At 43.3% G+C, this 15,733-nt stretch overlaps 1 protein-coding gene across 2 annotated transcripts in view; it reads left to right on the top strand.

Annotated features, from left to right (window-relative positions):
* Positions 1 to 15,733, top strand: part of MAN2A2 (mannosidase alpha class 2A member 2) — a 222,459-nt gene that overhangs the window by 134,999 nt on the left and 71,727 nt on the right. For both annotated transcript variants that reach the window (XM_075345891.1, XM_075345892.1), the window contains exons 6-8: positions 149 to 276; positions 10,424 to 10,597; positions 12,325 to 12,511. In XM_075345891.1, the coding sequence (XP_075202006.1) occupies positions 149 to 276; positions 10,424 to 10,597; positions 12,325 to 12,511 (489 nt within the window). The remainder of the gene's footprint in view (positions 1 to 148; positions 277 to 10,423; positions 10,598 to 12,324; positions 12,512 to 15,733) is intronic.

Here is a 15,733-nt window from a genome sequence, read left to right on the forward strand (position 1 = left end):
TATTTAGTGACGCTAGATTTTCCCATTACTGAGATAAGAGATGATAGTTGCTGCTCATAAGATACTTTAACGTTATATTTAAAAGTGATAGTTTGCACACATTTACAGCTATGTTTTTTACATTCCTGTTCTTCATATTTTTCATTAGGATAGTTACTAATGGGCAATTGGAAATGACAACTGGTGGCTGGGTGATGCCTGATGAAGCCAATACTCACTATTTTGCTATGATTGACCAGATGATAGAAGGTCATCAGTGGCTAAAGAAAAATATTGGTAAGAATGTAAAAAGAAATACAAAAAGAAAACAATTTTATATATGTGTCTCAATCAGAGTATTAAATGGTGTGCTCATGAATGAAGTCCAGAAAATCCTCCATATAAATCTAAAATGTTCACCTCATTGCTCTAAACCAGGGGTGGGAAACCTTTTTTCTGGCATTTGGAAATTTCTACCAACCTTTGGGAGCTGCACAAAACTATCAACTTGAAAATTACCCTGCTATATTTGCTCAAACAATTAACTCACTGTGGAGCTTCTACTGTTTGGTGCAGCTGTAATATTAGTTGCTTTTCACAACTGATTTTCCAGGTTTGAGTTGGCTGGGACTGCTGTATATACATCACAGGGGAGTGTTGGGAGGAATATAGATCACTGGGGAGACTGGGGGCATAGACATCAAAAGGAGATGATGAGGGCAAATACATCACCTGGGAAGAGCATATATCACTAGAAAAGCTGCGGGACGTAAACATGGCTGTGGGCATAGACATCACTGGGGGGGTACATACATCACTGGGGGTATATACATCATTGATGGGGAGCACAGATATAGCTGGGGGGCATAAACATTGGTGGGGAGGGCTGGGAGAAATATACATCACTAGGGAAGCAGCGGGACATAGACATCACTGGGGGTACATACATCACTGGTCGGCACAGACTTCACTGGAGGTATATACATCACTGGGTTGCACAAACATAGCTGGGGGCACAAACATTGCTGAGAGTATATACATAGCTGGGGACACAGACAGCCCTGGGGAATGCCAAAGGGGCACAGACAGCCCTGGGGGATGCCGGAGGGGCACAGACAGCCCTGGGGGCACAGAGAAAGATGGGAGAGGTTGGAGGCACAGACAAACTTGTGGGACGCTGGGGGTACAGAGGGCACAGAACAATGGGAGAGGCTGGAGGCACAGACAGACCTGGGGGAGGCTGGGGACACACAGCTCACTGGGGAGACTGGGGGGCACAGATCACTGGGGAGACTGGGGGGCATAGATCACTGGGGAGACTAGGGGGCACAGATCACTGGAGTGACTGGGGGGGCAGAGATCACTGGAGAGACTGGGGGGCGCAGAGAGCGCTGGGGGCACAGAGCGCTTGGGGAGGCTAGGGGCACAGGCAGGCCTGGGGGAGGCTGGGGGCACAGGCAGACCTGGGGTAGTCTGGGGGCACAGGCAGACCTTAGGGAGGCTGGGAGCACAGGCAGACCTGGGGGAGCTTGGAGGCAGTTAGAGAACTGGGGGTGGCTGGGATCACAGAGAGCGTTAGGGGAGGCTGGGATCACAGAGAGCACTGCCGCTGGGCACAGAGAGAAGCCGCCACCGGGCACACACAGAGCCGCCGCCGGACACACACAGAGCTGCCGCCAGGCACACACAGAGCCGCCACCAGCCAGACACAGAGCTGCCGCCGGGCACACACAGAGTCGCCGCCGGGCACACACAGAGCCACCGCTGCCGGGCACACAGAGAGCTACCGCCGAGCACACAGAGAGCCGCCACCGCCAGACACACAGAGAGCCACAGGGCACAGAGAGAGCTGCCGCCGGGCACAGAGTGCTGCCTGGCACAGTAAGACCTGGGGGATGATGGTGCAGTCACTCATCTTCTGCTGGATTGTAGCGCACCTCGTGCCTACCCCACCTACAAGGGTGCGAGGTTTTAAAGGGCCAGCAGCCAGTAAGATGCAGCTGCTGACCAGCACTGCAGTCCACGGGAATCTGCGGGCTGCAGAAAAAGTCATTGCGGGCCGCATACGGCCCGCGGGCCGGAGGTTCCCCACATTTTCAGAAAATGGGATAGACACTAAATGGTTGTTCATTTGTCTTGTTGACTTGTGTTAATATTTTCCAAAAAGACAATTCCAGATAATCAAAGAACCATCATCACAGACACTATGGACAGCACAACAGGGCATGTAAAAATGCAACTGCTTTGTAAGAAATGTGATTTTATGCTCGCAAGATTTGGAAGCAAAAACCTTGAATGTTTGTTGTGTTAACCTAATTTAACCCTGACATAGATTAAAATTTGGAAAAAATAAAAAAGTATAATAAAAAATGTGTTGAATTCTGAATATACTGTATATAAACAGTTTTGAGGCTAGCAAGAACTTTTAATATTGATACTGATCTGCTGAAATCACTGGAAGAAGGTGAAAGGGAAAAACCAGGGCTGCAACTTGAGTCACCTTATAGTTTTGAGGTTTGCCACCTTGTTTGTTTTAAGCGCTTGTGAGAGTTAAGGCCCCGTCACACTAAGCAACATCGCTAGCAACATCGCTGCTAACGAACAACTTTTGTGACGTAGCAGCGATGTTGCTAGCGATGTTGCTGTGTGTGACATCCAGCAACAACCTGGCCCCTGCTGTGAGGTCGTTGGTTGTTGCTGAATGTCCTGGGCCATTTTTTAGTTGTTGCTCTCCCGCTGTGAAGCACAGATCGCTGTGTGTGACAGCGACAGAGCAACAACTAAATGTGCAGGCAGCAGGAGCCGGCTTCTGCGGAGGCTGGTAACCACAGTAAACATCGGGTAACCAAGACGCCCTGTCCTTGGTTACCCGATATTTACCTTTGTTACCAGCGTCCTCCGCTCTCACTGTCAGTGCCGGCTCCTGCTCTGTGCACATGTAGCTGCAGGACAATCGGGTTAATTAACCCGATGTGTCCTGCAGCTAGGAGAGCAAGGAGCCAGCGCTAAGTATTGTGCGCTGCTCCCTGCTCTGTGCACATTTAGCTGCAGTACAAATCGGGTTAATTAACCCGATGTGTGCTGTAACTAGGAGAGCAGGGAGCCAGCACTCAGTGTGCGCTGCTCTCTGCTCTCTGCACGTGTAGCTCCGTGCGCTGGTAACCAAGGTAAATATCGGGTTGGTTACCCGATATTTACCTTAGTTACCAAGCGCAGCATCTTCCACGCGGCGCTGGGGGCTGGTCACTGGTTGCTGGTGAGCTCACCAGCAACTCGTGTAGCGACGCTCCAGCGATCCCTGCCAGGTCAGGTTGCTGGTGGGATCGCTGGAGCGTCGCAGTGTGACATCTCACCAGCAACCTCCTAGCAACTTACCAGCGATCCCTATCGTTGTTGGGATCGCTGGTAAGTTGCTTAGTGTGACTGGACCTTAAGGCTATGTGCCCACGATCAGTTCTCACTGTGTCCTGGACGCAGCAGGTCCTGACCTGCGGGGCCTCAAGTCTCCTCCGCAGGAGACCGCAGCTGCTCGTACCCACGATCAGGGTTCAGTGCGCTGCGATCTTTTACTTGTGTTATCCCTACGGAGGACGCATGCGGAAAAAAACAAGAACAGTGGGCACGGGATTTCTAGAAATACCATCCACTATGCTTGTACTGTACAATGCAGCGTTTTGGACACAGCGAAAACATGCTACATCCAAAACTTTCCTTTGAAAGTGGAGTCAGCTATATGTCAAGTCATGCTTGTTACCTTTGGTATATATAAGGAGGGTTCTTGGATTTACTGAAATCATTCTTTTGGAGAATTTTAGAAATCAACAACTTATATGTCTCCTCTCCACTTTGAAGCAAAACTCATTTGGTATTTATACTAATGTGCAAATGTTTTAGACTGATGTGGGAAAATGCTACAAAGTAAGAATGCTTTCAAAAATAGAAGTGTTAATAGCTTATTTTATCAATTAGCAAAATTAATGAACAAAGCAGAAATTTAAACTAAATAAATATTTGTTGTGATCACCCTTTGCTTTTAAAAAGAGCATCTAGGCATCAGTTCTTATAGATACACTCACCCACGGTTTTTCACATAATTTGGTAGGGAGGTTGTTCCAAACATCTTGAAGAACTAACCACAGATCTTCTGTAAATGTAGTGTTGCACAAATCTTTCTGTCTCTTCATGTAAATCCAAGACTGATTTGATTATGTTGAGATCAGGGCTCTGTGTGGGCCATATCATCACATCACTTTCTTTACATGAAGATATTTCTTAATGACATGTATGTTTGGAGCGTTGTCCTGATGTAGAGTAAATTTGGAGCCAATCAGATTCCTCCTTGATGGTATTACATGATGCACAAGTATCTGCCTGTATTTCTCAGCATTGAGGACACCAAGAAATGGGCTACGCTGAGGACTGTAGATGAAGTAGTCGGCCAAGGACACTTAGTTTAGCAGATGAAAGAAACAACATGCTTCTAAATTGGAAGATATTCAGCAGTGTCATCAGCTTACAACCCAGCTATACCCTTCTACAGTTTAAAGAAGTCTGAGTAGAAGTGCAATTCATAGAATTACAACCAAAAATGATACCTTTGACATGAAAGCTAGGCCAAGTGACTCAACTGTACTTGTAAAAACTAGGAACCGGTATGCAGAAATTGGCAGTAAGTACTCTGGCCTGATGAATAAAAATGTATAATATATAACTGAAAGAGAAAACAGTTTTGTTCATGAAGGATTAGAGAGTGGTAAAATAATGGGTGTCCACAGTTAACAGTGATAGTAACTAACGTGACAGAGATTTCTTGCAAGTTTGTGGCTACATTTCCCAAAATGGAGTTGGGGATTTGGTCAGGATTAATCGTGTTCTTAATGCTGAATAACAAAGGCAAATATTTGTCGATCATGCAATACCACCAAGGAATAAGTCTTTGGCGCCCCTCCATCTTTTCCACTGACATCTTTTCCAATGAATTATTTTCATCTTTCTGGTACAGAATATTGACCGTCGGCTTGAAAATGGTAGAAAGTGGTTTTGGCAAATATTCCTTGACTGCAGATTCAGCAGTATTCTCCCCATTTTCTTCCTGATCAAAACACTGCAAAGAGAGAACCTGGCAGAAAGCACTGCACGTCCAGGAACAGAGCCCAGCACGGCCCGGCCCGATTTTCAAACCCAGTGGTCAATATTCCATACCAGAAAGATGAAAATAATTAATTGGAAAAGATGTCAGTGGAACAAGATGAAGGGGCGCCCAAGACGATACGATACAATATGATACGATACACTTTATTGATCCCGTGGGAAATTATAGTATCACAGCAGCACAACTTAAATCATAACATGAATTACATAATTGACAAGACAGTAGAGTTGACAAAAGAACATTATACATTAGATAAGGTCATACACAGGGGTGAACTGAAAGTAGAAAAAAAAAAAAAAAAGATGTCCTCCCAAGAAAGAATCACCACCAAGGAGTTGCCTGTAAATTTATTTTGCGGCTGGACAATGATCAATAATACAAAGCCAATATTATTAAGAACTATCTTCAGCATTAGGAAGAACAAGATGTTCTGGAAGTGATGATATGGCCCTCAGAGAGTCCCGATCTAAGGGCTAGGACACATGGTGAGTTAAACAGACCGAGTAGAATGCGATAAAAAAAGCACATTACACAAAGACCCATGTTACTCTATGGGGCCGTTCCCATCTGCGATTATTTTCTCAGCCCTAATTGGACTGAGAAAACACATGCTACAGGTGGAATCTGATCCGTATTCACTTGCACCCATAAACGTCTATGGGTGCGAGTGAAACATCGCACTGCACTTGGATGACTCCGGAGTGCAGTGTGATAATCGCGTCAGTTGACAATGGAGGAGATAGAGAGATTAATCCCTCCCTCTCCTCTGCAGCTGTGATCCGATTGCAGGATTGCATCACAGTAAAATGACACTCGGCTTACACTCGCAGCACAGCGGGAGCTAGCTATGCCATATGCTCGTGTGGCCCCAGCCTCAATATAATCTTGTGTGTCTGGTATTACATGAAGAGATAGAAGGATTTACAAAACCTACATCCACAGAAGATCTGTGGTTATTGTTCCAAGATGCTGAACAGTTGATACATTAATGCTGTTTTGAAGACAAAGGGTGATTGATTTGATTGACATTTCTCTTTTGTTCATTCACGTTAAATTTTGTTAATTGATAAACACACTATTATTTCTATTTAAGCATTTTTTCCATACTTGTCTAAACCTTTTGTACAGTACTGTATACCCTGAATTTAAAGTGGAATTCAGTGAAAATGTTTAGACATGTTTTATGAATATTAATAGTAATAATGTAACCTTTCCTCTTTCTTTACTCTAGTTTCCTCTTCAGTTTGCTACCAAAGAAATCATAGTCATTAAAATAATATACTAAAATTCCTTAATGTGAAAGAATATCTATAGCATCTTATGCTCATTGAGTGCAGTCTACTTTTGGGCAAAGCGATTGCAGCTATTGACCTGAATATGGTGTTTCATAGTAACTAATGAAGAGCGAATAGTAATTATTCATAATGAATACCAAAGTACCATTCCGATATTCGTCACGAGTAACAAACCTAATGCAAGTCAATGGGGAACCTGTCACGGATGTGTCATGGCCTGTCACGGAGGTATCACGGCTGACTGACAATCCAGTGGGAGCGAGTGCTAGAAGATCACAGAGATTGGCAGCATGTGTTGTTATTTGACAGTTCCCTGTTTCTGCAGCAGGCGGATGCTATGACTCTGGAGAACTGTTGTCCTGCCTCTCAGTTGCTCTCCTCTGACTTTCTTTATTAACCTCACCCTGGGGTGGGTTGGGTGCGGTTAATAGTTTGTTCCTTGCTGAGATCTGCAGTGATCATCTCCTGTTGCTCCAGAGACTTCTGTGGTGGCTGCCTATACCTCAGATAAGTGTTGTCTTTTGCTATCTAACAGGGCTCTGGTGATTGCAGTCGTGTTTCCCCTGTATTGTTCCCTTGTGTCTTTCTTTAGTGTTAGTGGTGTTGACTTAGCGCTCATACCGTCCCATCCTTACATAGAGCCCATTTGATGGGCGGCACGGTGGCTCAGTGGTTAGCACTGTAGCCTTGCAGCGCTGGGGTCCTGGGTTTAAATCCCACCAAGGACACCATCTGCAAGGAGTTTGTATGTTCTCCCCGTGTTTGCGTGGGTTTCCTCCCACACTCCAAAGACATACAGATAGGGAATTTAGATTGTGAGCCCCAATGGGGACAGTGTTACCAATGTATGTAAAGCGCTGTGGAATTAATAGCGCTATATAAATGAATAAAATTATTATTATTTCACAGGTGTAGAGAGGGCCCCAGGCATCCAGCTCGGCAACAGTTGCGGAGGCTGAACAGGGTCGGTGAGAGCAGTGAGGGTGAGCCGCAGGTTGTTGTCAGGGATCACCATTTCCCCCTTTCCCTAGCTATAAGGCATTCCTTCCCCCTTCCTGTGTGTTCTCCTATATGGCTGTTATAGCCTCTCTCCCCTGCCGGGACAGAACCCAAGCATTTTCAGGAGGTTTTCCCAGAAAAATGCTCGGGTTCCCTATTGCTTTGCATTAGATTCATTATTCGTGACCACTACCGGAATAGTACTTTGGGATTCGTTACAAATGATCCAAACATGAATAGTTACTATTCACCCATCACTATTAGTGACTAAAATGTAGTAATCTGAACAGTTCTAGATAAGTTATTGTCTGTCTTTTGTACTCTCCTATTTCTAGATAAGCAGTTTCTTTTATTTGACAGATTTATACCTTTCATTTACGGTATATGATGCATACAGCTAAAATGCATAAAGAAAAGACTCAGGATTTCTATCCTTTTGTTCAGTGGCGAGGAGATGGTGAGGAGCAGATGTTAGTATAAAGGGAGAAAAGCTTCCATAGGAAGAGATAACGAGGTTTACAGCAAACAATCCACACATATTTCCGTGCCTCTTTATAGCAGCCAACAAAGGAGGCTTTACCTACTAAGATATTACAATGGTTCCACCCTTATTCTGCCCTTTCCTGTATCAATTCACATTGAACAAATTCATTTTACATTTTGAAGCTAGTTAATTCCTTCTTGAACAAGAAAAGCAAGTTGCAAATAACGCTTCTTAAGCAACAGAGTAACCCTTTCTAGGAAGAAGGAAATGTTAAACAGTGATGCTGGTCGAAAGCTCATAAAGCTGTGCCTTCTACAAGGTATATGCAGAAAGAATGCCGGTGTTGTAGATTGTAGGTGGACAGACATTCCACCAAATTAATAATTACCCAAAATGATCTCAGTCACCATCATTTCATTTATTCAGCCCTAAGAAAAATCTTTAAAACCTTTAAAGTGATTTTACAGTCTTTTGTAAGTAAGGTATATTATTTTTATTCTTTTCATGAATGATATTAATCCACATGGTAGCTGGGACCCCCACCGATTACTCGAACCGTGTCCTCAGTCTTCTTCACAGTGATCTGAGATTGAGCGACTTGGTCATGTTTGACTCCATTCATTTTCGGTAAAACTGATGAAACAGCCGAATACAGCAGCCGCTGACAATCCAATAGACACTATATGGAAGGGCAGCTCATATATACTGTACTATCATGCTGCTCCTTTTATAGTGAACCTGTCATGTCCAATTTGCACCCAGAAACATGAGCAGTTCTGGGTGCATATTTTTAATCCCACCTAACTCTCCAAGCATCTAGTAGCATAGATAAAGAGATCTTTAGAAAAGATCCTTTATGATGTGCTAATGAGCGCAGGGACTTGTCATAAGGGTGTTACTTCCTCACTAGTCCGCCCTCTTAGCATGTTAGCACGCCCAAAGGGGTGAGCTAACATGCTATTCAGTGCCCATTCCCCAAAGTCATCGGCGGTGACACACATACCTGTGTCCATTGTCACCTCCAGGTTTAGGCTCAGTGAACATGATCAGAAGTTGCGGCACTTTCGGTCATGTGCACTCGATCTCACTGAAGCTGGGACACATACACCCAGCTTCATAGTGCGCTTGCAAAGGACTTCTGATCATGCGCGCTGAGCCTAAATCTGAGGCAGTGGCAACGGACACAGGTACACACGTCACCCCTGATATCACTGGGCAGTGGGCATTGAATAGCTTGTTAGCACGCTCCTGTGGGTGTGCCAACATGCTAAGAGGGCAGACTAGTCAGGAGAAATAACGCCCTTGCGACTAGTCCCTGCGCTCATTAGCATATCATAAAGGATCTTTAGAAGTACTTTTTCTAAAGATCTCTTTATCTATGCTACTAGATGCTGGAACTATTAGGCAAGGATTAGAAATATGCACCCAGAACTGCTTGTGGTTCTGAGTGCATATTGGACCTGACAGGTTCTCTTTAAATCTCTGAGTTCATTGAGGAAGGATCAGAACTTCTATTTCAGTGACTGGTGGGGAACCCAGCGATCAGACAGTTGTTACTTATCCTATGGAGAGGTGATGATTGTAATTAGTGCAAAATTTCATTTAAAGGGAATCTGCCATTAAGTTCTTGAGAGCACCATAATGTAGAGACAGAGCCTCTAATTCTAGTAGTTGGTCACTTATGAGGCTACTTGCTGTAGTTTTTATAAATACATTGTTTTATCAGCAGAGTGTTATAAGTAAAGAACTAGTAACCCTGCTGCCATGTAGTCCTCCATATTAATGAGCTCTGTATAATTCCACCTCCACCACAACTGATTAGCAGCTTTCCGCCTATTCAGAGTGTAAACATAAATCTGCCAATCAGTGGTGTGGGCGGGGTTATACAGAGCTCAGCATTCAGAGAACTGATAGATCTGCAGTGTCTCATCATGAGATAATTAAAAAGACTAAATATGACTACTTCATATTATCCAAAAATTTCTTTAAAAATATAATTAAATCTTCATTAGAAAACATGAGTTTAGCTAATCTACAGCAAGCAGCCCAGTAAGTGACACATTTCTGGAATCGGGGTCTCTGCTCATACATCATGCAGCAATCAGATGGTGACAGATTCCCTTTAATCTCTGTCTAATGAAACATTTTGTGTTTTCTGATATACTTTATATATTTTTCTGCTTAGTATCCAGTAATTGTAATATAATTTGCTTACTTTGTACTTAAAAGTGTCTCCAGAAGCAGCAGTAACTCTAAAGGAGCCATCTCATTTGTGCAATAAACAGATGACCCATTGTATTAATTGGATGCAGTGTAGTGCCCAATCTCTGATTCATCTTATTGTCAGAAGACCTAACACAGAAAATCTGCTCATTAATGTAACAGAATACCAAAAGCTTCTTTGAAATACAGTCTTATGCCGACGGTTATGAACTGATTACCAAATAATGTGATTTGCATGGTTATTAGATAAACAGTGACATTTATGAAGCTAATTGGACATCTTTGTTGTAGGTGTCATTCCAAGGTCAGCATGGGCAGTGGATCCATTTGGACACAGTTCCACCATGCCGTACCTTCTAAAGCGCTCTAATCTAACCAGTATGCTGATCCAGCGAGTACATTACTCTATTAAGAAACATTTCTCAGCCACTCGAAGCTTGGAGTTTATGTGGAGACAGACATGGGGTAAGAAAGCACCAATCGTTTCCTTGGCACTAGTCCTAAGCATGTGGGTCTGGAGAATTGTCGTGTACTCAGCAGATGTGTCGCCAGACTGTCTGACTGTATAAGTGCACAATAGCGGCCACCTTTACAGAAACAAAGGGATTGATTTTTCACTTTACTAATTTCATTTTCATATTTTGCAAAGGACTGATAAATGTTCCTGCTAAAACTGTTGGATCATTACTTTTCTTGTTCTTAACTGTTTGAAAACATATAGAACTGAAGGATAAAAGCGCTTAGGGTTCCATTAAATGGAATCTGTTTCCAGGTTTTTGCTATTTAATCTGCGAGCAGCATAATGTAGTAAAATAGACCCTGACTCTAACAATGTATCACTCAGTTTCCTGAGTGCAGCAGTTGTAACACAATCAGAGTTTTTAGATGTAGCATGAAGCACAGCTGAGAAACCTAACCCCGCCCACACATTAGTTTAGTGGGTACAGTGTCTATTGACAGTGAGCTGCTTATCAGAGGAAGGAGTATGGTCGGACGACTTGGCACAAGGCAGCTAGTCATAGCAATGATAATGTCCTAGTGATAAAACCTTCACTATAAGTAAACAGCAGCACACAGATTAATAAATGATATATGGCTGAAATCAGTGTCTCAGCCGTAATCTCCTGCTGTCTTCAGATGACCTAACAAAATCCTACTGACAGATTCCCTTTAGAGGGGAATGCTAATTAAGACATTTATTATTATTATTATTATTATTATTTATTATTATAGCGCCATTTATTCCATGGTGCTTTACAAGTGAAAGAGGGTATACGTACAACAATCATTAACAGTACAAAACAGACTGGTATAGGAGGAGATAGGACTATGCCCGCGAGGGCTCACGGTCTACAGGGAATGGGTGATGGTACAATAGGTGAGGACAGAGCTGGTTGCGCAGTGGTCTACTGGACTGAGGGCTATTGTAGGTTGTAGGCTTGTTGGAAGAGGTGGGCCTTGAGGTTCCTCTTGAAGCTCATTTATGACATATTATCAATAAATGTCTGATAAATGTAAATCCTACCTATGTGACCTGCACCTACTTGGTGATTTGGTTGCTTGATATAGCTGGTAAGGTGGCCTCAACGTCCATGCAGAGAATGAGTGGAGAAGTAGCTGTAAGTGTTTTAAGTTGTTTTCATTTACTGCCGATGGGCATAATACAAAACTATTCCATTGTGTTAGAAAAATGAGCACTAGTGGAACCAAAAAGTTTAAAAACAAAGAAAATACCTCCTCCTACCTGACATCATAGATGTATCAATTGTTATCATTGTGATTTGGCTTACTAATCAGAAGTGCAGGGGATGCCGTCAGGTAGGATGAGGTGTTTCCCGAGCTCTGGTCCGATAGCCATGGACTACCAATGTGGCTGTTGGATCAGTGTCTTGGTCAACGAGATCACATAGCAAAATGAAAACAATAAAATGTAATAAACCATTTTGATATTGCTGCATTTGTAAAAGTACAAGGTATTCAAAGGTCACATTATTTGTCCCTCACAGTAACTGGCATATAAAATAGTGCCAGAAATGCCTTTCAAAAATTGGAATTAAAGGCAATTTAAAAAAAATCATATGTATGCTAAAGTGGTAGCAATACAAACTACAGTGCATGTTACAAATAAAAGTAGCATTAGTTTATTACAAGATAGTTTTAACATGTTTTTTCTCTTGTGCTCCAATTCTTAGATACAAATTCTGACACAGATATCTTTTGCCACATGATGCCCTTTTACAGCTATGATGTGCCTCACACATGTGGCCCAGATCCCAAAATATGCTGCCAGTTTGATTTCAGGCGCTTGCCAGGAGGAAGGATTAATTGCCCTTGGAAGTCACCACCAAGAGCCATCACTGAGTCCAATGTGGCTGAACGGTAAGTCATTTGTCACTAGGCACTGTTTGCAAAGCTGTGTGTATTTCTGGTATATATTCTAGAACAGGGGTCTCAACTCGGCCAGGTAAAAGGGCCACACATAGTAAAAATTAGAATTTGACGGGCGCATGGTTTGTGAGATGAGATGATGTTTGTAGCAATGCTGTTTTTTTTCCTATATGACTTTTTGATCCCTTTTTGTTCCATTTTTTTGTGTCAGTATAATGTTTTTTAATATTATTATATATATTATATATATTATTATATTATTCTGATCCTACTTCCTGTAATAACGTCCTCCATTCTGATCCCACTTCCTGTAATACTGTCCCCCATTCTGATCCCACTTCCTGTAATAGCGTCCCTCATTCTGACCACACTACCTGTAATACTGTCCCCCATTCTGATCCCACTTCCTGTAATACTGTCCCCCATTCTGATCCCACTTCCTGTAATAGCGTCCCTCATTCTGATCCCACTTCCTGTAATACTGTCCCCCATTCTGATCCCACTTCCTGTAATAGCGTCCCTCCTTCTGACCACACTACCTGTAATAACGGCCCTCATTCTTTCCCCACTTCCTGTAATAACAACATTTTGGCTTGTTTTTTATGTATTTCTTTGTAATGGTATTCATCATATGGATTATGGCATGGTTTTATACTATGGGACTTTCTGGATGTAGTGATATCATACATGTACATTTTTGGTTTACCTTACTTTTTACGTAAAAAGGCATTTTTAGTGGAAACATATGTTTATGTTATTTTTACATACTTTATTTTTTTTTCTATTTTAACGCTTGTTTCCTTTTTTTGTTTTGCCCTCCAATTGGGCCCATACAGTAATCTTGTCTTACATTTGTCCCCATACAATAATTATGGCTCCATCCTGTAATCATGTCCCCAATCGAGGCCCACATTCTGTAATAACGTCCCCTTTCCTGTGATAATATCTCTTGTCCTGTAATAACATCTCCCACTCTGACCCTACTTCCTGTAATAACATCTCCCATTCTGACCTCACTTCCTGTAATAATATCCCCCATTCTGACCCCACTTCCTGTATTAACGTCCCCCATTCTGACCCCACTTTCTGTAATAATGTTCCCCATTCTGACCCCACTTCTTGTAATAACGTCCCCTATTCTGACCCCACTTCCTGTAATAATGTCTTCCATTCTGACCCCACTTCCTGAAAGAACGTCCCCAATTCTGACCTCACTTCCTGTAATCGTGTCCCTCATTCTGACCCCACTACCTGTAATAATGGCCCTCATTCTTTCCCCACTTCCTGTAATAACGACCCCCATTCTGACCCCACTTCCTGTAGTAACATCCCCCATTCTAACCCCACTACCTGTAATAACGACCCTCATTCTTTCCCCACTTCCTGTAGTAACGTCCTCCATTATGACCCCACTTCCTGTAATAACATCCCCCATTCTGACCCCACTTCCTGTAATAACATCCATCATTCTGACCGCACTTCCTGTAATAACGTTCCCCATTGTGACCCCCACTTCATGTAATAACATACCCCATTCTGACCCACCTTCCTGTAATAATGTCCCCGTTTCTCTAGTAATCAAACATCAGAGAAGATTAGTCAGAATGGGGGAAGTTATAACAGGAGGGAGAATATTATTACGGGAAGATTATATTATTAAAGGAAAGGGTGCATTATTACTGAAAGAAGGACATTATTACAGGAAGATGGCCATATTGGGAAACATTATTACAGGAAGGGGGATATTGTTAATAGAATGGGAATATTATTATAGAATGGAGGACATTATTACAGGAACTCAAATAATAGTGGGATAGGGAAGGAGACGATGAACACCTGAGGCTGTAACTGGAAAATATGGCGCGGAGACACCCTGGTCAGTGCTGAAGCAAACCAAACATCAGAGAAGAAATCCTTCAGAGATGAAAGTGAATATAAAACTTGATATTTATTGCAATATATTTAGAAGCAGTAAAGTGCAGACAGCACCACAAGGGTAGTATAACCTATGCTTTTTGGCGTGATGCCTTATTTATGGCATACTAAATGTGAGATTAATGATTATTAAATACATGAGAGATCCAGTCACATGGGATTATAACAACCAGTCACAGTATTGCAGTGTCAAAAGTTACTTAAAGAAAAACAGGTGCATACAAATAGAAAGACATTTATAGGATATAGGAATAATTACCGTATTTTTCGGACCATAAGACGCACTTTTTTCCCCCCAAATGTTGGGGGAAAGTTGGGGGTGCGTCTTATGGTCTGACTGTGGCTGCGGGGAATGAGGTGCTGCGGTGGAGCGGGTCATCGGGGGCACGAGCAGGCTGTAGCAGCCTGCTGTGACCACGTGGGCCCGCTCATTACATATGCACGCCCATCCTCCCGCCCATCTCTCAGCGCAGAAGCCGGCGCTGACAGGTGGGCGGGAGGATGAGCGGGGACGCGCGCATAGTAAAGAGCCGGTCCGCATGATCACCCCTGGCAATTACAGCCTGGAGTGATCATGTGCGGCTGTATTCACTGCTCCCCGCGCGTCATTATCAGCGCGGGGTGCAGTGAATCAGTGTACTCACCCGTCCCCGTGTGTGGAGGAGCCGTCCCCCTGCAGCACGCGATGTCTTCCTGTCTGTGCCGGTCAGCTGATCTGTGCTGATCAGCTGATCGGCACAGACAGGAAGACATCGCGTGCTGCAGGGGAACTGCTCCACACACACAGGTCAGTGGCGCAGAGAGGAAGATGATCGGTGCTGCAGGGAGTGAGGAAAAGGTGAGTATAAACGTTTGTTTTTTCTTCTCTGTGCTATAGGATACAGGCCATATACCAGGATGGTATATAATAATAATCTAATAATAATCTTTATTTCTATAGCGCCAACATATTCCGTAGCGCTTTACAATTCAGGAGGATCATATACAAACAAGTAACAGTTATAGAAATACAATATTTAGAGGGGAAAAAAAATACAACCCTGCTCGTGAGAGCTTACAATCTACAATGAGATGGGGGGAGAGGCAAGGTTCAAGTGCTTATTTACAATGACAATCCAACCATCTCACGGAAATGGGGCTGGATAATGGTTTCCTGGACCAGTGGGCCCGAGCCTTGAGATGCCTTTGGGTGCCATGGAGTTTGATGTGGAGCTATGTTGTGAGAGGTTGTAGAGGGACTATGTGAATCGAATCTGATTAGGGAGTGTGATAGGCCGC

Source organism: Anomaloglossus baeobatrachus, chromosome 4 (assembly GCF_048569485.1).
Source record: "Anomaloglossus baeobatrachus isolate aAnoBae1 chromosome 4, aAnoBae1.hap1, whole genome shotgun sequence".
NCBI lineage: Eukaryota > Metazoa > Chordata > Amphibia > Anura > Aromobatidae > Anomaloglossus > Anomaloglossus baeobatrachus.